General features: G+C 41.3%; 1 protein-coding gene across 2 annotated transcripts in view; it reads left to right on the top strand.

The window, feature by feature from the left end:
• LOC124606778 (uridine-cytidine kinase-like 1) overlaps window positions 1–24851 on the top strand; it is a 120901-nt gene that overhangs the window by 3671 nt on the left and 92379 nt on the right. For both annotated transcript variants that reach the window (XM_047138837.1, XM_047138836.1), the window contains exon 3: window positions 21439–21609. In XM_047138837.1, the coding sequence (XP_046994793.1) occupies window positions 21439–21609 (171 nt within the window). The remainder of the gene's footprint in view (window positions 1–21438; window positions 21610–24851) is intronic.

The raw sequence follows: 24851 nt of genomic DNA, 5'->3' as shown, positions 1-24851 counted from the left end.
AACATTCTTCCTTTAGTAGATAACAAAGTGGTTCCATCTTAAAGTGGGCATTACACGATGATCTGCCACACTTGAAACAGGTCTAGTATGACAACCATCTGGTGGTAGGATGGGTAGAACTAAGAGAATTCAGACACATTCTCCAAATGCAGAAATACACCAGTTCTAAACTCCTGTGAATCCGTGCGTGTGCTCTAGATGGTGATAATGTGTGCATGTGGAGAAAGGAATATTCAAAGTTGTTTATGGTTAGCTATTGTTGTTGTAATCTGTGGGCAGTGGCTAACTTTAGGTTTTCATGTTGGAGGTTTTGTGCATTTTTCATGGACTAAATCCTCATAGGTGCAGTAATTAAGCAAAAGCAAAATTTTTGCCAGTGGACTTTCTTTTATACAACCCGCCAGGTTAGCCGAGAGTGCTAGTGCACTGCTTCCTGGACTCGGATAGGCGTGCTGGCCCCGGATCGAATCCGCCCAGAGGATTACTGACTAGGGCCATTGTGCTGGCCAGAGTGGATGTGGTTCTTAGGTGGTTTTCCGCATCCCCTAGTTGAATACCAGGCTGGTCCCCACGTTCCGCCTCAGTTAAAAGGCTCGCAGACATTTGGTACGCGTTCGCACTACTTCGTGGTGTACACTAGACGCAGACAGTTGGGGTACACTGATTCTTTACCCGGGGGGGGGGGGAGTGCGGGGGGGGGGGGGGTCAGGGTGGCAGCAGGAATGACATCCGGCCACCCCTTCAAACTAACCATGCCAAATCCGATTGTAACAACCCTGACCCTGCCCCAATTGCTGGACAAAGGTGCCAGTGAAATATTATTTTCTTTTATACAGGTTGTTCACAAAAATAATTCTGTTTGCCGATTGAATCTTGTTCTAAAAATGGAATGCAAGCATAGTGTGCTCTGATTCAGGCATTCAGCGAGGCAAGGTGTCTATATGATCTTTATGACGTGCTGTATCATGTATGAATTAGATGTGTATATGTAGTGCTGTAATTGATGAAAGGTCAAGCTTGATTTGGTAGCATTTTTGGCTTTATTTCATCAAGCTAGATATGAGAAATTTCAATAGTCAGCAGGAGTACCTAATCACAAAATGAATAAACAAATGAATTTGATTCTAACTTCCGACTAGACGAAGTTACTTATTACATTATTTTGCCACTTTAGTGAATACCTTCCCGTATGACAGATAGTGTGGCTTGTCAAAATAAGCCACGCCCATTCTTATGAATTTCTGAAATTCCTGCAGATCGTAAAGCCTCAGTTCCTTTATTAATAGGGAATCAATGCCACTGCCTTCGCCCCCTCTTCCAAGCAAGGGCTAAAACTGGCAATGTCTGGCTTTTAATCCTCCTCCTCCTCCTCCTCCTCTAATCCTACTGACCTATGAGGGCAATAAGTCCAAAAGTAACTGCATCCTCCATGTTCAGAAAGTGGTATAAATGTTACTTTAGGTAAATATATGCTTGTGCTACCAAGTATCACATTATAAAATGAATAGTTGAGCCCATAATTCAAAACATTAATAATGTAGTTCTTGATATTTACATGAGAGAACAACAATTACTGAATAAATAATATAATAATAAAAACAGTTACTTATGAAATGGGAACCTGCAGCTCCATCAGTCCCCCTTTAAGTTTCGCACAGAATGTCATCTGGGGCACATGGGCAGATTTGTGCCAGGGCTGGCTCACTTGTGCTTTGTAATCGGATAGTGTGAACCAGTCTGCAGTTCCAAACATGGATGCCTGGGGTGCTGACAGGAGACTCACACCTTTCAGCCTTTATGTGATGGTCCCCTGTAAGGTTTGACTTCCATTTTTCAAAATTTTCCTGAAGAGCGAGCCAATTTGGGAAGGGTGCCTTACATAGTGCATCGTGTGTGCATTGAGATCATTAGCCCACTTTCTGGTTGTGGCATTGCAGTCCTGCTCATCCTCCATCTCTTTAGTGAGGACGCCTTCCTGGGTCCGTTTTCCTCCACCCTCTTTGCAGGGTCTTTTTCTGTGCCGATGATGACGATGAAATTCTTAGCACCTCATATCCAGTGCAGTAGCCAGTCTGTTGTGCTGGGGCCGCCATGTACCATGTTGGTTGTAGCCCCCTGACTAGACAGGAATTGCTCTGCTGTTGCCAGCGCCATTAGCTTCCCACATATGCCAAGGAATAGATAAGTCACCATGGAGTATCGAGACTCCTGGCAATGACCATCCTGCTAGGTGGCCTTTGCTGCGGCTGGGTGGCCCACCTTGGGGAAGGTCTCTGGTTGGAGTGGGTGGCATCAAGGTGGATCACTCGCAATGAAGTATACCACGTCATCACTTGCTGGTGGTCATACGCCAGCAGTCTCTAAGTATTCCAAGTTGCAGTACAATGTAAGGAAGTATGATACTAAATTGTTCCCCTCCCTGGCCACACCATGGGAGGAATGCCAGGCTAAGGATGGCAGCGAACCTTATTCGCCCCAGTACCTCATATGTATGAGAGCTAGTGGGCACTCATTTGTTCCAATGAAGCCTCAGTTTTTTCTTGAGCATTTAAAGGACAAGTTTGGGGAGGTGGAGGGCTTGTCCAAAATACAGTCAGGGTTAGACTTGATAAAAACGGCATCCTCTGCCCAGTCACAGGCATTACTAGCTTCTGACAGGCTGGGGGATGTTTCCGTTACCATCACGCTGAATAAGAGCTTAAATATGGCCCAGGGTATTATATTCCACAGGGACCTTCTTTTGCAGTCTGACGATGAGCTGCCCGCCAACTTAGTGTGTCGAGGTGTTCATTTCGTCCGGCACATCGATAGGGGTCTGAGGGATAATCACGTTGCCACTGGTGCCTTCATCTTGTCCTTCAAGGGTGACACATTACCCGAGAAGGTCAAGGTGGTGGTCTATCACTGTGATGTCAAGCCATATATCCCTTCCCCCAATGCGGTGCTTTGTGCTGGAAGTTCTGCCATATGTCTTCCCGCTGCACTTCCAGAATCACATGTTGAGATTGTGGACGTCCATTCCATCCCAATACTCCATGTGCCCCGCCTCCCATCTGTGTCAACTACGGAGAGCATCATTCCCCTTGCTCACCAGACTGCAGGATTTTGTAGCAAGAAAGGAACATCGTGGAATATAAGACCCTGGACTGACTGACCTACACTGAGGCTAAGAGGAAATTTGAGCGTCTACACCCTGTGGCTATGGCTTCCTCTTACGCCATCGCTACGAGAACAGTTGTAGCCCCCTCAGTTCCACGAATTCCAGTCAGCTCTAATTGCCAGAAGACTGCACCTGCCCCCTTGATCGTGGGGCACTTCCCTCCCTGCTGCTCCCGCACCACCTACCTTGGGAGCACTGCCCGCGCCAACCATCGGGGACACCGTTCCCCACTTCTCAGCCAGAGAAGCGTAAGTCTTCTTTGGCTCCTCTCGCTAGGAGGGGGTCCCTTGGGTCACTCCCTTCCCCCTTTCTGCTTGTGGGAAAGATTACACCCGCCAATGGCTGAAGTGTCACAAAGCGGCTGGTCGCAGGGCTTCACTATCATTCTTAGTCCCTGTGACTGAATCAGTGAAGCCTTGCAGTCTGAGAAACCCAAAGATCAGCAAGAGAAATCCAGAAAGAAGACTTCAAAGACCAAGGGAATTACTGTGGCACACACACACCACCTCTACCTACAAGCTCTGCCGTGAGGATGAGGTGAAGATTCTGGCATCCGCCGAGGACCTAGATCTCGCCAGACGCTCAGACATATTGGATATAGCTTGTTCAGGAAATAAGTCAGTGGCAGCAGATGACCCTGACTGAGTGTTTTGTGCCTTCCCAGTCTCACGATCATGTCATCCTCCAGAGGAATTGCACCAGTTTTTTCCACCACCTGGCTGAGCTATGGCAACTGTTAAGCTGTACACCTAATTTCTGCATTGCCCTCCAGGAAACCTGGTTCCAGGATATGCGGACCCTTGCCCTTTGCGGCTACAGGGGATATTACAAGAACTGTAGGGATTATAATAGTGTGTCAGGTGGAGTTTGCGTTTATGTCCAGAACTCGATATGTAGTGAGATTGTGCCCCTTTAAACCCGTCTTGAAGGTGTGGCTGTCAGGATATGGACGATGCAGGGAATAACTGTCTGCATTGTGTATCTTCCTCTAGATGGTGCAGTACCCCTGAATGTATTGGCTGCACTGATTGCGCAACTCTCTAAACCTTTCCTACTTTTGGGAGATTTTAAAGCCCATAACCCCCTTGTGGAGTATCACCATGCTTACTGACTTTGACAGGGATCTCAAAAATTTACTCTCCCAACTCAAGCTCTGCCTCTTAAATACTGGTTGCCCTCTGGGGGATAACAGCCGGACATCATCTATCCTGTCTTATCAACTGACAGGGGTAGAACAGATCAATTCTTTCATCATTGTAACACATTTCAGTGTGACTCATGGTAGATACTCGACTACTGTTTTATCAATTTGCAGCCCAGGACTTATCCCATCTGTCCACTGGAGAGCACATGATGACCTGTGAGGTAGTGACCACTTCCCCATCTTCCTTTCACTCCCCCAGCGTCATGCTCACGGACACCTACCTGGATGGGCTTTAAACAAGGCAGACTGTGTAGCTTTCACCTCTGCTATGACCATTGAATCTTCTCCACGTGGTGCCATCAATGTTGTGATTGAGCAGGTCACTACAATGATAATTTCTGCAGCAGAAAATGCGATACCTCATTCTTTGAGGTGCCCCAGCGAAAGACAGTCCCTTGGTGGTCGCTGGAAGCCGCTGAGGCAATTAAAGTGTGTTGGTGAGCTCTACAGCAACATAAGCGGCACCCTTCCCTAGAGCATCTAATAGCCTTTAAGCGGCTCTCTGCTCACGTTCACCTGCTTATAAAATGACGGAAATAAGAGTGTTGGGAGAGGTATGTGTTGATCATTGGGTGCCGTACATCACATTCCCAAGGCTGGATGAAAATCATATGTGCCTCCAATAGTTCCCCTGTATTCAAAGAGAATGGCAATCCGCAGGGCTCTGTATTGAGTGTATCTCTATTTTTAGTGGCCTTGAACTGCCTAGCAGCAGCTTTAGGGCCCTCTGTCTCCCCTTTTCTGTATGGGATGACTTCTGTATTGTGTATTGCTCCTCCAGTACTGGAGTTGCTGAGTAGCACCTACAGGGAGCCATCCACAATGCGTAGTCATGGGCTGTAGCCCATGGCTTCCAGTTTTCAGCCGCGAAGTTGTGTGTCATGAACGTCTGTAGGCATCGTACTGTTCATCTGGAACCAGAACTTTATCTTAATGACAAGCCACTCACTGTAGTGGAGATGTACCGATTCTTAGGACTGGTTTTTGATACCCAATTTACTTGGTTACCTCACCTTTGTCAGCTTAAGTGGGAGTGCTGGCAGCACCTCAGTGCTCTCCGCTGCCCGAGCAATACCAACTGGGGTGCATATCGCTGTGTGCTGCTGCAGCTCTACAGAGCCGTTGTTCAATCACGCTTTGACTATGGGAGTCTGGTTCATGGTTCGGCGACGTCCTTAGCATTATGTTTACTCGACACAGTGCACCACTGTGGCGTTTGCCTAGCGACGGTAGCCTTTAGAACGAGTCCAGTGACCAGTGTCCTGGTGGAGACCGGAGTCCCTCCATTGCGGATCTGACGTGCGCAACTGCTTGCCAGTTACGTTGCACACATTCGTAGTTCTAAGCATCCAAATTACCATCTCCTTTTCCCACCCGCAGCAGTTCATATTCCGCATCGGTGGCCCAGGTCAGGGCTCACAACTGCAGTTCGCTTGATCCCTTCTCTCTGAACTGGAGGCCTTCCCTTTACCACCTCTACTTGAGGTCCATTCATGTACACTTCCATGGTGTACACCTCCGACGAAGCTTCCACCTTTTGCGTGGCCCTAAGGACTCCGTTAACCCCACTGCTCTCTGCTATCGCTTCCTCTCGATTCTTGACGTGTTCCGAGGCTCTGAAGTTGTTTACATTGATGGCTCGATGGCTGACGGTAATGTTGGCTTCACCTATGTCCATCGAGTTCGTATTGAACAACATACCTTGCCTGCTGGCTGCAGTGTATTCACTGCAGTGCTTATGGCCATACCTCGTGCACTTCAGTACATCTGTTCCTGTTCTGGTGAGTTGTTTCTTATCTGTTCTGTCTCCTTGAGCAGCCTACAAACTATCAACCAGTGCTACCCTCGTCATCCTTTGGTAGCGAACATCCAGGAGTCTATCTCTGCCCTTGGGCGATCCAGTCATTCAGTGGTGTTTGTGTGGACCCCAGGACACATTGGAATCTCAGGCAAAGAACTTGCTGACAGACTGGCCAAACAGGCTACACGGAAACTGTTCCTGGCATCTCTGAAACTGACCTGCGTTCTGTCTTATGCCACAAAGTTTTTCGCCTTAGGGAGACTGAGTGGCATAATAGTATGCACAACGAACTGCATGTCATTAAAGAGACTGCGAATGTGCGCAAGCCTTCCCTCCGGGCTTCTTGCAGGGAATCAGTTTTCCTTTGTCGGCTCCGCATTGGCCATACGTGGCCCAACACATGGTTACCTCCTCCATCGCGAGGACCCACCTCAGTGTCGCTGTAGCTTCCAACTGACAGTCCACCTCTTGCTGGACTGCCCACTTTTAGCTTCTCTGTGGTGGACTTTTAACTTTCCCAGTACCCCACCTTCGGTGTTGGGCGACAGTGCCTCAACAGCAGCTTTAGTTTTAAGTTTTATTCATGAGGGTGGGTTTTATCATTTGATCTAAGTTTTTGCGCATATCATTTGTCCCTCTGTCCTTCAGCCTAGCACTTTTAGGGAGGATGTTTTAATGTGTGGGAGAGTGGATGGCTTCTCCTTTTTATTCTCATGTCAGCCTGCCATAGTAATCTGCTTTCTTGTTTTTAGTCTCTTCTCTGTTTCTTGTGTATCTCTATGGTTTTCTTGTATGGTGTTTGTCCATTGTAATGTTGTCCTTCTGTCCTTTTTCTTCCTTTGTCCTGTTATTGTGCTGTACGTCTTCTTTGTTTTCTTCTTTCCCTTAGGTAATTGTTCTACTGGGAACAAGGGACTGATGAACTCGCAGTTTGGTCCCTGGAGCATCCGGATGCTAGCATTATTTACAGTGATGCTCATTTGCTTCTCTAGATCCCAAGTCATGTGGGTATCCCAAGTATCTGTTTGGCTAGAGAAGTCATTACTCACCAAACATTTGCTTTGATGATTCCAGATGTGGATTTGTGGGTGCAATTAGGATATGTCATTGTACAGAGATAAAACATTTTGTGGGCTACTGCCTCCTCTAATGTATTCTGCACTGTGAAGGAGACTACTGCTACATACCATTCCACCTTCCATCCCAGCCAGAAGGAATCCACTGCCCTATGTTGCCTCTTCATTGGTCGTACCAGATTCACCCATCCTTTTATTTTATGTAATGCCTCACACCCAGTGTGACTTGAGAGCCTGAACAATAGCAGAAAGTTGGTGAAATGCCCCCTCCTCGTTACTCTTCATGCAAAGCAAGGTATTCTGGATTGTTTGCCTCTAATGTTGCTGGATGACTCACTGAAAGTTGAAATGGTTGTAAGCTTTCTCCATGAAAGTGGTTGTTATTACCAGGTACAAAGATTTACACTATTTTACGGGTGTGGGCAGGGTGGTTGTGATTGGGGAGTCACCTGATGTGTGCTAAATCTGTGGAGCCTCTGATTGACCTCATTTGCCAGCTACCATTCTCACCCTTTATTTTACTCTTTTTTTTAAATTGCTTTTTGATGTGGTTAGCCCTTTTTTTCTGCCATATCCTATTTTCCGTTTTAGGGGTAGCACTCAAGTGAGAAGCAGGTGTTGGTTTCCCTCTTGAACAGTGTGACTGTAATGGATTGGGGGTGAGATGGCTGTTGGAGAGACAGGTTACCATCACCTGTCAAGGACGTTCACCTGAACACCCCCCCCCCCCCCCCTCTTCCCTCCCCCCAGCTACTGACATAATTATTTCTCTCACCTTATTGAAGTACTGTCAGATTTACTGTTGTGAAGTACATTTTTAGCCTTCTTTCATTTACTATTTTGAATCTCCTTGCTAGAGGGCATTTTTTACTCTGAATTGTCTTTGCCCTTAATCGCGTTGGAGGGAATGGGGGTCAGTTGTGGATGGGGTTACTGTTAACATTGACAAGTCAGGGACTCCTCTTCTGCTCTGGTCTATATACCGGCTTGGGCCATAAAACTTTTATTTCTCTTAAATTATTTCTTAGCTCTAGCTTCAATATTACTCACAGTGTATGTAATTTCATCACTCCTTCGTACTTCCATAATGTGATTAAACTTCTGGATGATGTCAATAAGTTGAGATGACCCCTCTTTTGACTTAAGGATTGTTGACTTGACTGTTTTTTCCCCGAGCCAACCATCATATTGGATTTTTGAAAAGAATGTCTTTTTAGCAGGTACTCTTTTACTGTGTATTTTGATAACTTTGTTTTAGTAATCTTGTTAGGCATAACTGATCTCTTATTAGAAAACATTTTTTGAGTTACGTTAATGGTGCATGGCCAGGTGTTTGTGCAGTACTTGTCAATGTTATTTTTGATTACTTAACTGATAGATAAATGTTCTCACAAGGTGTGAAATTAAAATCACTGATTTAAGACTATTACCCTTGGGGTACTCTACTGTAGTTAGAAAACTGTGTTCATATTTTGTTATTTGTTCCTCAGAAAGAATTCTATAGCTCTAATAACAGTGTGTGTGTGAATGATATGTAACTAAGGCACCGGCTGTTTTGCACTGGTGATGGAACACTTCAGGGCATTAGATGCTGATGACATTTTGTTTGAAAGTATCTTTGTGGGTTCTCACCACTCTGGAGGAGAATAAATATAAATTCTTACAACTTTTGTGTATGTTAAGCAGTTTGTAGGAGTATTATCTACATCTGTAATTTTCCCTTCTTCAAACTGAAATTAGTGCTATTCGTTATCTTTATGGTAAATATAACTTTGTTACTTATTGACCAATGCTGAACTACTTTGAGAGTTTAATTTGCATTGTCTGCAATGATTTCTTTTGTTTTCCCAGTGAGTCTAATGTAACTGTGATCATAAACGTTTACTCATGACTTACACAGTCAGTAAAGTCATGTATCCTAAACTTGTCCTAATATGCTACCCCAAGGAACTCGTATGAAAGTATTTTGGGTCTGATAAGTGTCATTTTAGTGTTCCAATCTGTAGTCTTAGTAGAAATTTGTTTTTCTGCTGTTTGCATCCCACGTGATAGTTATGATCAGAACCAGCTGTTAGCTATATCTCCTACTCCTAATAATGGTAGCATATTTAGTACAGTCTTATAGTAAAATGTCAGTCAAGGACAGACCTAAGAATGTCTGACACTCACCCTTGTCAAGTGTGTAAAGTACCTTTTTTGTAAATTCTCCTGTACGGATGTGCCCACTAGCAAGTAAACTTGCGCAAATCAAATGTAGAACCTACTTCTGCAAGTCCTGTGATGTGGAAACCAGCTCAGAAAATAAACTTTTGCAAATTTCATCAACTTTCAGATGTAACTTCTGCAACTTAGTGGAAAGAGTTTCTTGCACTTGCTGCAATTACTTGCCAGTCACTGGGAGTTTTAGAAAAACTTGCAGAAATTTTGTCATCAATATTGGTACAAAAATGTCAGTTTCAAAAGGTGAGAAATATTTGTGGACCAGTGAAAGAACACAATTGTCAGTTCGGGAAGAAGAGTTCTTTCTTGTATTGTATGGGACACAAAAATGTGGATTTTAAAAATAGGTTGCACTGAAGTACACAGCTTGAAAATCTCAGTAAGTGCAGCTCTCTCTCTCTCTCTCTCTCTCTCTCTCTCTCTCTCTCTCTCTCTCTCTCTCTCTCTCTCCATCCATCAGGTACAAATGTAAGTATGTGTGCCTGTAAAATTATTGTAGGATCAAAGATGGTGAATTAGAGGAGTCTAAAGAGTATCAATTGGTTTTCAAACATGGCAGTTGCTAATGTCTGATTAAGGGCTAAAACAAGGAATTTTTTCAGTAAAATTGACATAAAGAAATTTAGCTCAGATAAAATAAAGTGGGCCATATGAATAGAAGGTCAGAGTACTAAGTGATATGGATGGGATTGTCAGCAGTACCAGCAGATAGAAGTGGTGAGTGAGGAAACTGATCATTCAGTACCAAGCTCAGTCAAGTGGACATTGTTGTTGTTGTTGTTGTTTTTGTGGTCTTCAGTCTTGAGACTGGTTTGATGCTGCTCTCCATGCTACTCTATCCTGTGCAAGCTTCATCATCTCCCAGTACTTACTGCAACCTACATCCTTCTGAATCTGCTTAGTGTATTCGTCTCTTGGTCTCCCTCTGATTTTTACCGTCCACGCTGCCCTCCAGTGCTAAATTTGTGATCCCTTGATGCCTTAGAACATGTCCTACCAATCGGCCCCTTCTTCTTGTCAAGTTGTGCCAAAAACTCCTCTTCTCCCCAATTCTATTTAATACCTCCTCATTAGTTATATGATGTACCCATCTAATCTTCAGCATTCTTCTGTAGCACCACATTTCGAAAGCTTCTATTCTCTTCTTGTTCAAACTATTTATCGTCCATGTTTCACTTCCATACATGGCTACACTCCATGCAAATACTTTTAGAAACGACTTCCTGACACTTAAATCTACATTCGATGTTAACAAATTTCTCTTCTTCAGAAACACTTTTCCTGCCCTTGCCAGTCTGCATTTTATATCCTCCCTACTTTGACCATCATCAGTTATTTTGCATCTCAAGTAGCAGAACTTGTCTACTACTTTGTTTCTCATTCCCAAATCTAATTCCCTCAGTATCACCTGATTTAACTAGACTGCACGCCATTATTCTCATTTTGCTTTTGTTGACGTTCATCTCATATCCTCCTTGCAAGACAGGGTCCATTCCGTACAACTGCTCTTCCAAGTCCTTTGCTGTCTCTGACAGAATTACATGTCATCGGCAAACCTCAAAGTTTATATTTCTTCTCCTTGGATTTTAATACCTGCTCCGAATTTTTCTTTCGTTTCCTTTACTGCTTGTTCAATACACAGATTGAATAACATTGTGGATAGGCTACCACCCTGTCTCACTCCCTTCCCAACCACTGCTTCCCTTTCATGTCCCTCAACTCTTATAACTGCCATCTGGTTTCTGTACAAATTGTAAATAGTCTTTCGCTCCCTGTATTTTATCCCTGCCACCTTTAGAATCTGAATGAGAGTATTCCAGTCAACACTGTCAAAAGCTTTCTCTAAGTCTACAAATGCTAGAAATGTAGGTTTGCCTTTCCTTAATCTTTCTTCTGAGATAAGTCGTAAGGTCAGTATTGCCTCACGCGTTCCAATATTTCTCCGGAATCCAAACTAATCTTCGCCAAGGTCGGCTTCTACCAGTTTTTCCATTCGTCTGTAAAGAATTCATGTTAGTATTTTGCAACTGTGACTTATTAAACTGATAGTTTGGTAATTTTCACATCTGTCAACATCTGCTTTCTTTGGGATTGGAATTATTATATTCTTCTTGAAGTCTGAGGGTATTTCTCCTGTCTCATACATCTTGCTCAACAGTTGGTAGAGCTTTGTCAGGACTGCCCCCCCCCCCCCCCCCCCCCCAAGGCCGTCAGTAGTTCTAATGGAATGTTGTCTACTCCCGGGGCCTTGTTTCGACTCAGGTCTTTCAGTGCTCTGTCAAACTCTTCACACAGTATCGTATCTCCCATTTCATCTTCATCTACATCCTCTTCCATTTCCATAATATTGTCCTCAAGTACATCGCCCTTGTATAGACCCTCTATATACTCCTCCCACCTTTCTGCTTTCCCTTCTTTGCTTAGAACTGGGTTTCCATCTGAGTTCGTGATGTTCATGCAAGTGGTTCTCTTTTCTCCTAAGGTCTCTTTAATTTTCCTGTAGGCAGTATCTATCTGACCCCTAGTGAGATAAGCCTCTACATCCTTACATTTGTCCTCTAGCCATCCCTGCTTAGCCATTTTGCACTTCCTGCCAATCTCATTTTTGAGACGTTTGTATTCCTTTTTGCCTGCTTCATTTACTGCATTTTTATATTTTCTCCTTTCATCAAATTCAATATTTCTTCTGTTATCCAAGGATTTCTACTAGCCCTTGTCTTTTTACCTACTTGATCCTCTGCTGCCTTCACTACTTCATCCTTCAGAGCTACCCACTCTTCTTCTACTGTATTTCTTCCTTCCATTCCATTTTGTGTTAGGCAAGTGTTTGTTAATTATCTCATGTCATCTTTGACAACTAGTTAGGTTAACTCTGGATTTATTAATTCTCTCTGAGAGATTGTTTGTACGTCTTCAATATTACTTTCCTTTACCTTGCTTTAAATACTCTGGTAAGTTCCCATAAGTGAATGACTCATTTAAGTTTAAGAGAGCTTGTCTGCTCAGTATGCATCATTTCAGTGCTTGTATTGTTTGTACAGTTTTACTGATTGAATGTTCTGTGGTTGGTAATAACATCTTTGTAGATATTACATAAGTATTTACAGGTGTTACATCTGTTGGTATGCATTTTTGTTGTAATTTCTCTGCAATACCTGTTAAAAGCTCACCCTCAAAGTATGCTAGCTGGATTGGATAATAAAGCATAGTAAGCACACTATGCTTTTCTCTCTTTCCGTTTACGGATACCCAGACTGCTTTTTTATTTTCTGCATTGTATATTATTTTGTCATTAAAGAACTTTGTTTGCTGCAGTCAACACACACTTACAAATTATTTTATACCTGCAATAGAAATTTAGTGACTCTGGCTCACGGCACATGCATAGAACTGACATAAGAGGGTAATTCCGAAAGTTACACATTGTTATGGCAGGCCAATGAACTGTTAACTGAATGGTGCACTAAACTTCAAAGTGACATAGATATACGACACTATTTTCCAATGTAGTCACAAAGTCTGCAGCTTGTGGTGTAGGGGCTAGTGTTGTTGTCTTTGGGCCATGGGGGTCCCGGGTTCAGCTCCCAGCTGAGTTGGGGATTTTCTCTGCCCGGGGACTTGGTGTTTGTGTTGTCCTCATCATTTTGCCATCATTGTCATTTGTGAGAGCGACTAGATTGGATTGTGAAAAAGGAAATGGACTGTGTAAAAATTGGGACTTTGTACGGGTGTTGATGACCGCACGGTTGAGCACTGCACAAACCAGTAATAATAATAATAATAACAATAATAATAATAATAATAATAATAATCAGATCCGTGTAATAATAAAAAATAACAGGATACCCCAGTCAGAATTAGAAAACATCAAACAACAAGTACAACAAATACTGGAACAAAATAATGTGCAATCAGAAGAAGAAGAAAATACAGTAATGGACTCAAACATCCCAGAGCAAACAAACAAAGACCAACACGCATCAATTAAACAATCAGAGGAAAACGAAATCTTAAGACAGCCACCAGAACAAGCACAAATAGAACACGAAGAGACACACGTGTTGGATATAGAAGAGAAATTTCAGCTGACATATATAGAATACAAAGACACAAATACAGACATCAGACCATTTTTGCATAGACCGCCAAATAACCCACAAGTCGAAACAACAATAAAAACTATCAACACAATCATACACAACAAAATAAATGAAAATACAACTATGGAAGAGTTATAACTACTGGTTTATATAGGAGCACTCACTACACTAAATATACACACTAGGCAGAGATCAGAACCAACCAACACACAGAAGAAACCCACAAAACCAGCATGGCAACACAGGCTACAGATCAGAATAGAAAAACTGAGAAAAGACATCGGACAGCTAACACAATTAATAAGAAATGAAATATCAGACAAAAAACGAAAAAGGTTAGGTAAAATCTCACAACAAGAAGCAATAGAGCAACTAGATGAAAAGAAGCAGAAATTACAAGCATTGGCCAAACGACTTAGAAGATACAAAAAAAGTGAAAATAGAAGGAAACAAAACCAAACATTCAACACAAACCAAAAGAGATTTTACCAAACAATAGATAACACACACATTAAAATAGACAATCCACCAAACATAACAGACATGGAACACTTCTGGAGCAACATATGGTCAAACCCGGTACAACATAACAGGCATGCACGGTGGATACAAGCAGAAACAGACACATACAAGATGATACCACAAATGCCTGAAGTGATAATTTTGCAACATGAAGTCACCCGAGCAATTAATTCTACACACAATTGGAAAGGCCCTGGAAATGATAAAATAGCAAATTACTGGCTAAAGAAGTTCACCTCAACACATTCACATCTAACTAAATTATTTAACAGTTACATTGCAGACCCATACACATTCCCTGATACACTTGCACGTGGAATAACCTATCTGAAACCTATAGATCAAGCAGACACAGCAAACCCAGCTAAATATCGCCCCATAACATGCCTACCAACAATATACAAAATATTAACTTCAGTCATTACACAGAAATTAATGACACATACAACACAGAACAAAATTATAAATGAAGAACAAAAAGGCTCCTGCAAAGGAGCATGAGGATGTAAAGAGCAACTGATAATAGATACAGAGATGACATATCAAGCTAAAACTAAACAAAGGTCACTACACTACGCATACATTAATTACCAAAAAGCCTTTGGTAGTGTACCCCACTCATGGTTACTACAGATATTGGAAATATACAAAGTAGATCCTAAATTGATACAGTTTCTAAACATGGTAATGAAAAACTGGAAAACCACACTTAATATTCCAACAAATTCAGATAACATCACATCACAGCCAATACAGATTAAGCGTGGAATATACCAAGGAGACTCATTAAGTCCTTACTGGTTCTGTCTTGCTCTGAACCCACTATCCAACATGCTAAATAATACAAATTATGGATATATTACTGGAACATACCCACACAAAATCACACATTTGCTATACATGGATGATCTAAAACTACTGGCAGCAACCAATCAACAACTCAACCAATTACTAAAGATAACAGAAGTATTCAGCAATGATATAAATATGGCTTTTGGAACAGACAAATGTAAGAAAAATAGCATAGTCAAGGGAAAACACACTAAACAAGAAGATTACATATTGAATAACCACAGTGACTCCATAGAAGCGATGGAAAAAACAGATGCCTATAAATATCTAGGATACAGACAAAAAATAGGAATAGATAATACAAATATTAAAGAAGAACTAAAAGAAAAATATAGACAAAGGCTAACAAAAATACTGAAAACAGAATTGACAGCAAGAAACAAGACAAAAGCTATAAATACTTATGCCATACCAATATTGACCTACTCATTTGGTGTAGTGAAATGGAGTAACACAGACCTAGAAGCACTCAATACACTTACACGTTCACAATGCCACAAATATAGAATACATCGCATACATTCAGCAACAGAAAGATTCACATTAAGCAGAAAGGATGGAGGAAGGGGATTCATCGACATAAAAAACCTACATTATGGACAGGTAGACAATTTAAGAAAATTCTTTCTAGAACGAGCAGAAACTAGCAAAATACACAAAGCAATCACTCATATAAATACATCGGCTACACCACTGCAATTTCATAACCACCTTTACAACCCTTTAGATCACGTAACATCAACAGGTACGAAGAAAGTAAATTGGAAAAAGAAAACACTACATGGCAAGCACCCTTATCATCTAACACAGCCACACATCGATCAAGACGCATCCAACACATGGCTAAGAAAAGGAAATATATACAGTGAGACGGAAGGATTCATGATTGCAATACAGGATCAAACAATAAACACCAGATATTACAGCAAGCATATTATTAAAGATCCCAATACCACAACAGATAAATGCAGACTTTGCAAACAACAAATTCAAACAGTAGATCACATCACAAGTGGATGTACAATACTAGCAAATACAGAATACCCCAGAAGACATGACAATGTAGCAAAAATAATACATCAACAGCTTGCCTTACAACATAAACTTATAAAGCAACACGTTCCCACATACAAGTATGCACCACAAAATGTACTGGAGAATGATGAATACAAATTATACTGGAACAGAACCATTACAACAGATAAAACAACACCACATAACAAACCTGACATCATACTCACCAATAAAAAGAAGAAATTAACACAATTAATCGAAATATCCATACCCAATACAACAAATATACAGAAGAAAACGGGAGAAAAAATTGAAAAATACATCCAACTGGCTGAGTAAGTCAAGGACATGTGGCATCAGGATAAAGTTGACATTATACCAATTATACTATCAACTACAGGAGTCATACCACACAATATCCACCAGTAAATCAATACAATACAGCTACATCCAAACTTATATATACAATTACAGAAATCCGCGATTATTGATACATGTTCAATTACCCGAAAGTACAGTTAAAAGGAAGTGACGCTTGATCAAGGTCCGCGTCACGTCCCATTTTTAACCAGACTTAACGTCTGAGAAAGTAAAGAAATAATAATAATAATAATAATAATAATAATAATAATAATAGTCACCATGTCTCTAGGGTGGGGGATGGGGAGAATGTTCTACCAATCATTTAGTTCTTCTTGTTCATGAATCTATTACAGAACTGCTGTGTGAATGTTCTCATCATTGGAAAATTTCTCCCACTAGATGTTCTTTCAGCTTGCCAAAAAGGTGGAAACTGCTTGGTGCACAGTCTGGATTGTATGATGGGTCAACATTGCTGCCAAGGCTGGACATAACATTTTGTTTGCTCCATATACCACCAGGATTTTATGGTGGTTCAGTGCCCAATTGAGACTTTTCGCCTCCTCAAGAATCACATAGTCTCACGAACTTCAAGTTTGGAGTGAATTTCCAATTGCTGCTGCACCATTTCACTCAACTCTAATGCACTGTTCATATGTACTGCAGCAGAACTCTCTACAGGAAACCGGAACATGTACTCTCTTCTGACAATGCACCAGTGTTGTTGTGCAGTCATCTTAGCATGGGATGACGTGTGACTTACTTACAGAAGTCCCTACATACTTACAAGCTTCGGAGGAATTTTTAATATCTGCTGTTAACAGTTTGTTTTTGTGGTACAGTGCTGCTGATAAACTCTCGCCAAAAAAGATTTTGTTAGTTTTTATTGTTGAGACTTTATTTAGAATTTCTGTAAATGGCATTGACACTACAGCTAGGCGATCTCATGATTAGTTTCTCCAGAGTGTCGAGTCCTGTTAATTAAATAGCTGATACTGATTTAAATTGTGTTCCTTACGTTATATAACTGCATATTCATCCCTCCTTCGATGAAGTCTTGTGGTAAGTTTGCCCCCAAGTGCTCAGGGACAAAAACTACAGTAAAATCCAAAGATTGAAGTTCAACTTCAAATTGCTGTATTTAACCTCGGGTCTGTTGGACCTATCTCCTTCATTATGTGGTATAATGTCATGCACACATAAGCATGAAGAGAACAGAATGCAAACAATATTTCTTTGCACCTATATATATATATATATATATATCATCAACCTGCAATCAAACTGTTGCATTTCCACCGGTAAGTAATACTGGGCATCTCACAAACTTAACATACTTTCATCAAAACATAGTATGAACAAAAATAATTAAGGATTAACCATATATTGTAGGCTTCAATTAACCTTGAGCTGGTGTTCCTTTGTACAAAGTAAGCCAACCACAAATAACATTGTCTTGTACCATTCCATTGTTGCTTTACAACTGCAAGCCCATACCTATGCCTTCATTATTGCTTCAGCTAACCCAGTGCTAAGTTGTGCTGGTGTATGTCCATGTGAGCAGCAGTAATATAAAATAAAACAGCATGCTAGGTGAGAAAAAAATATATGATCTGTGCAAGAAAATGACCCAGATTCCAAGCCAGCAGCAACTTTTTCACCATGTGTCAATTGTATTAGAGACAATCTGACACATGGTTGGCTATAATCTGATGCAACTGCGCAGTTTAATGCTTAGTGTGTGTGATCACTGTGGAGTAAGACTTGTACATGGCATCGGAGAGGTATAATGAAAGTTTCTTTTACTATTTTTTAATTAAACAGTGATTCATCTCCTTAATGAAAGTTTGTTTTATTGTTTTTAAACTGTGATTTTGCTCATTCGTATTTACCTTGGTAACATGAAGACAGCTGTTTAAATGTGTAAAAGTGTGCCATGCGCCTGCTTGTGTTACAAAAATCGGTGTGTCCACTCAAACGTTAATCCTTAATTGTTTTTATTCATAGTATGTTTTGATGAAGGTATGTTAAGTTTGTGAGATGTCCAGCATTACTTACATGAATGAAAAATGATTGCAGTCTTTGTCCCCACAGTGACCTGTAGAACATCTGCAAAAGAGGAGGTGGTAAAGTGAACAGAAATACATGGCTTTATCGAAAAATTAAAGGTCATGAGTTTTGACTTAGCTGTGCCACCACTTGTTAATATGTAGGTGCTTGAAGAGCGTTGGATGGGCTACCATAGTTTATGGAAGGAAAAGTTGTGTGTAATATGCGACATGACAGACTTTGTGATGGAAAAAAATATGGTAAATTGGAGTAATAGACATAATAGACTGGAACATGTTTGCTCTTATAAAGGTAGTAGCAATGTAGGGGCACAGTTGACATGAAATGACAGGTTGTTTGGGGGAGGGGCCAAACAGAAGGGTCATTCGTCCCATCGGGTTAGGGAAGGATGGGGAAGGAAGTCAGCCATGCCCTTTTGAAGGAACCATCCTGACATTTGCCTGAAGTGATTTAGGGAAATCATGGCAAACCTAAATCTGGATGGCCGGACATGGGTTTCAACAGTCATCCTCCCGAATGAGAGTTCAGTATGCTAACTACTGTGCCACCTCACTTGGTGAAATGACTGGTGCACAGCATTAAGTGGAAGTGAATGACGCACAGCAGAAAAATTGCAAAAGAAGTTAACTGAAGTTTTGTTTTTGTAGTACTGAAGGTACAATAAAAATGTTTTTGCAGAATTGGTGAAAACACTAACTGGAAGAGGGGATAAGATGATGGGACATTTAAGATGTCAGTAAGTAACATCTATAGTACCAGAGTAACCAAAGAGGCAAAATTGTTGGGGAGGACACAGATACAGAATATAAAATTTGTACCAAAACCAGGATTCAAATCCGGGACTCCTGATTACTGGGCAGATGTGCTAACTTCAGTGTCACCCTGGCACAGTGGCTTTGCACAACTGCATGGACTACTGTACCATGCCTCTCTCCTCAATCCAGTCCTTGGATAAACCTTTTCAGTGCTATACCTGTGCTTAAATCAGTTAACAATAGAAGGTTGGGTATTTAAGCAACATGCAAGTTCAGAATTTTATGACTGTCATAGATGTCACTGGACCTGCAATGGTATTCATCTAATAAACAATTCCTCAGTGCAATTCGTGCAAGTTGGATCTCTCAGCTACCTCCTCTTGCACTTGCAGCATCAACTGCAGCCGTACTGTCAATAAATGCTGAAGATGCTGCTGTTAATAATGTACAGGGAACGTCTATGGATAGCAGCACTAAGATGAAAGCAAAGGAAATTGTAGTTGCTTTGTTTTCCTTGTGTTGCTGTGGTTTTTGTAAATTGCCCAGATTTTTAAGCACCAAATGGCATTGAAAGTCAAAGAATCTGAGAGTGCAATAGGTGTGCAACACCATATTAATGTGGAAATCTTATTGTTCGTAAAGTATAAGTTTTGAAAAATTTCTTGTAAGCTACTCAAAACAGTTTAGCACTACAAGCATATTTGTGACACATGTGGGTGTAGATTCAAGAGGTGCAGGATATAAAAGTACAACCTTTAAAAAACTTCAGTGTAAAATTTTTCATCATTATTCTGGCTGCAATGTTACTGGGGTGATCGTGTTAAAACTTGCCACAATCTGATGATAGCCCTTGTGTAGTCACTCAGTAGGTGAGGAAGGTTTGTTTAGAAATGTGCTGCAAGCATCAACATGCCCTAAGCATGCCAAATTAGATTCATGTTGGCAGGTACTGCAATCCAGTCCATTCCATTCCTTTCAGTTGATTCCTGCCTGCTGGAGGAATCTGTTGAGAGATAGAGATGATGTGCTCTGCACTATTTTGAAAGAAGGATACACTGCCAAAATGTTGCAATAGGTTGGAAGATTGTCCCAATACTGCACAGCTCTCAAATTACCCTTAGTTGTTAAGAGGCGTCCAATGTCCACATATAATACTGGACGAAAAATTGGTTGACTGACCTTCCTGCCAAGAGCCTGGGACCAAATGTCATAAGATGTGCATTGGTACTTGGTAGACTAAACACCATTCTATGGAGATCACCAAGCAGCAGACAGGTCCTGCACTCATCAGAGAAAAACTGATGCAGTTGATCCAGATTTCATTCCAGTATTCCCTCGGCCATTTTCTTCATGCACTTTGTTTGTGGCATGTGCCCAGAGGCCAAAATCATCTAGTGGAGACTGTTGCTTACTGTTTGGGTCAATACATTCCTGCCATTTGCCTTCAGAAAGGCAGCGTGCAGTTCTATAAAGTTCTGCTTGGGGCACCTATGGGCCTTAATTTGTAGGTAGCAATCATCAGCTGGTGTTGTTGACTGGGAGAAGACCGCTAAACGGCAGATTTACAGTGTTTTGTGTCGCAGGATACTGGTTGAGTGTTTGAGTGATATTGTTGCGGTATAAGGGGAATTTCCCATGCGGACAATCCTTTTTATCATAAAGTTACGGTGTGCACACAATCTAAGCTCATAATGGTCCTTAGAGGCATCTTGACAGACTGATGGTACATGAGCTGCATGGTCTATCACAGTTGGAGAGACAGCACATACTGCTGAACTGCACTGTGAGTACTGGTTCACTTTCACCTCCATTCCACAGTTGTCTGTATGTAGTGGTTTGCTGTGATCAACAGCGCTGAGAAAGAATTTCTTATCAGTAAAACACGAACTACACATGTTGTGGAGGGTGCAAAACTTCCTAGCAGTTTATTGTGATGATTATCTTATCAAAGAGGACAGCTTTCACTTTTTTTTATATAAAAATATGGTATCTATGGAAATTTTACCAAAGTTGTTAAACTGACATTCAGTTGATGTTTGCAAATTTAGCTGTTGAATATGAAAACTGTTGGATTTGGCAAGTTGCATGAGCTTTGTTGAAGTGAATTACCATTTACTATCTGGTGTAACAAGTTTCTTGTTTGATATTTACATATGAAAATTAGGGTACATCTTATCCAGTTGCTGTCACTTATTTTTTCCTACTCTTTTAATTTAGTTCATACCTTCTTGGTTGTAAAACCAATCAGAACTGTAATGTAAAATATTACACATTATTGCTTTACTTTCTTCTTGTTTGTTTTAGGCTCCCAGAAGTCGCCACGTTCAAAGCGGCAAAGGACTACTTCACTGTCACAGTCGTCAAAGAAAACGGCATCTGAATCAATACTTCGCAGTCATAGGCGCACTATTTACACTGCAGGCCGGCCACCATGGTACAACTCAGCTGGTCAGCAAGTAGAACCCTTTGTGATTGGTAAGAAATGATGATTAATGTTAGAACTTTGATGGTTTTTAACAAGTACACTATCTGACAAACAGTGTCTGGACACCTGTCAGTGGACATTAATATGGGATGTGTCCACATTTTGCATTTATGGTGATTCAAATTCTGCTGGGGACATTTCCAATGAGGGGTCTGAATGTCTGTGAAGGAATGGTAGCTTATCCTTCCTCAAGAACTGAAACCAGAAAAGATAATCATGTTGGATGCTGGGGTCTGGTATGAAGTAAACATTCTAACTCGTCCCAGCGGTGTTCCACTGGGATCAGGTCAGGGCTCAGAGCAGGCACACCATTTCAAAAAAGTTAAGTCCCCAAACAATTAGCTCTCTTATGCTGCTTCGACAGAGTGCATAGTCACACTAATACCGTCATCATCTCTGAACTGTACCTCTACTGTATGTGGTAAACAATGTTGTAAAACATGTTCATATCCTTCCAGATACTGTCTTTTCTTAAGTACAGTAAGAGAACCGTGCCCTAACTGAAAGAAACATCCCCTTACTGTAACACCACCACCTCCATATCACACACAGCAGGTATGCTCTCCAGGCTTTTGTCAAACCCAAACCCTTTCATCAGATTGCCTCAGGGTATGGTATGCTACATCACTCCAAATCACTCATTTCCATCATCCACTGTGTAGTGCTGTTTACACATCTCAAGCATCACTTAGTATTGGCTACAGAGACTTGTAGTTGGAGGGACTGCTCGAACATTGTACCCCATTCTTTTCTAACTCCCTATGCTACACAGTGACTGTGCTAGGTAGTCTACTGGTGCCACTTCAGTGGCATGAGCGATTCCTTCCACTAATTTCATGTGTTTTTAAATTTTTCATAACCATCCTTCACAATGCTCGATGGTGCCTGTCTGTCATTACACAGGGTGTATACAACCCAGACAACTAGGAGATCCAGGAAAAACACGGGATTTTTTCATCTGCGAGAAAACTGGGAAAAATCCAGGATTTTTTTAGAAATTCGGGAATTTTTTGTTGTTTTAGTTTCCAGTTAAATTTTTGTAATTTTGACTGGTAAGAACTGTTACTCTAACATAGGATATTACTGTATCCCGCTATTGCAGAATAATACTGCAGCATTAAAACATCGAGAGGAAAAAAATGAAAATAAAACTTAAATTGCAAAAGAAATGCGCCATATAAAATAACACAGTGCTCGTACAAGCGTCTACCAACAGCAAAATGTGTCGAAGGCTTTCGGAAAACTATGCAATGCTTCATAACAACAGATTACCTTTGATGAGCGTTGACGTCACAACTGTTTACATTAGACTCATTTAATCAGTTACAAGCGGGCTCATGCACATGCGCAGTTGAGTTGCGTATGAGTAGTACCTTCTCCCACTTCTGGGTACAGAAATGTGGCTGTTGGCTGTGTAAGCAGCAGTAGCAGCAACCAGCCACATGGTACCCGGAATAATTGTACTGGCGCGCCCAAGCTGCCAGATTCACACGTGTGCAGCAGGCCGGATCTAGTGGGGAGAGAGGGCAAACCAGGGTATCTGAACTGGGTGGCAATCTCGGGAGGAGAGGACATATTCATATTCCTGACAAGGAGGAGGGGGGGGGGGGGGGGAAAGAAACTTGTTTCACAAAGCACCTTTCCAGCGCACGTCGGTCTCTCTCTTATTCATATGATTTTGAAATGCACCCCTGCTGGTTTTTGAACACATTCTAAGTTGATTTCTGAATGAATTATAAGTTGATTTTTGTGAATGTGTGCATAGTGTATGTGATGTCTCTGCCAGGGGAATGCTCATCACATCTAGAAATAAGCTTTCCTGCTGACAAAACAGGATGCGGCTATAGAGCGGAATAAAGCTGAACCAGTGAATGCCAAGTGCTGCTTGTTTATGTGGTTGATTCGGTTTGCGAATGTTCAGCGTTGTTATAATTACTAGCAAAATCGTAGATTCAGACTACCAGAGTGGAAATAAACGACTAACAGGAGTAACAGGTAAAAAAGATTATGTATTATCTTCTCGGTGCAACCAAGAAAGTGAAATTCTGACAGAAATTTTTTGGTCAGATCACTACATGAGACAGGGCCAGTTGTAGTCCCAGATTACCAGCCGCTTAAGTTCCATTCTGGGAGTAGTGCTGAAAACGCATTGTACGAACACGTAATAACGCCTAACCGGAGAATAATCACTGGATAAATAAACTGGTGATTGTGGCAGGGTTAGTGAAGTTAACCGGAGAATGAGTTTTGACAGTGGTAGCAATAGTTACAGAATTAGTGATGACAAGACTGTTTGTTAGAATGAGGAAGGGACGAAATGGGGACATCACACAAACTATGGAAGATTATGACAATTCCTAATTTATACAAAAATTTCATTCTACTACTTTTCGGTCACATGCATGAGAAACTGGAGCGTATGAATGAAATGTGAAACTATTTCCTAACGTAAAGCTTTTAGCTTGTAGTAGGCCAAATACGTATTTCGTATTGGTACTTCGTGAATTATATTCTGATGTATTATAAAAATGATTATTATTGCCAAAACAGTCTCGCTTATTTGGTGTGTGTTACAATTGCTGAAATATTAGAAAGGCCTATTTTGTTTTCTCCAGCACAGAGTGACAAAATAGACGTAATCAGATCGAGAAACCTCACCAGTCTTGGGTACTATTTGTATTAACAGCTTTTCAGTATTAGACAACGGCATTTCTATTTTTCATATAGCAAAATGTTTGACGAACTTTGATAAGGTAAAAGTCCTTTCGCAGAAAGGAAAGCACGCCATGTAAAGCTGTAGCAAGATTAGAGAGAAAAGTCGCTAGGACCTAAGGATTGAAGAAATGTGTACTGTCTTGTCTGTCTCTTGTCTTTACTGGTTTTAGGTGTCCTAGATTTAATTTTGTCACACAGAAGTGCAAGTTATTAGCTAATAGGCAATGAAGAGTCCAGTTTTTCTGAAGAGTTCTTGTTCTCCTGGTTACAAATAATCTTATCCAGTATTAATTGCGAGGGGGTTTTTTACCAAAAAAAAGGGGGGTCAGGATGTCAAACCGGCAGACTGGGAGCAGGAGAGGCACTACAGGACATTTTGATTTCCACTGTCCTGAAATAGTTTGATGGCATCCATTACAAAATATACATGTTTGAGCTCCACAGAGCAAAATACAGGGTGTGCGGTATAACAAAGTTGTTTGAAGATGCATGGCACCTCACTGCACACTTAAGACCA

The sequence above is a fragment of the Schistocerca americana genome, chromosome 3 (genome assembly GCF_021461395.2).
Source record: "Schistocerca americana isolate TAMUIC-IGC-003095 chromosome 3, iqSchAmer2.1, whole genome shotgun sequence".
NCBI lineage: Eukaryota > Metazoa > Arthropoda > Insecta > Orthoptera > Acrididae > Schistocerca > Schistocerca americana.
The sequence above is the reverse complement of the archived record's forward strand: the minus strand, read 5'-3'. Positions and strand labels throughout refer to the sequence as shown.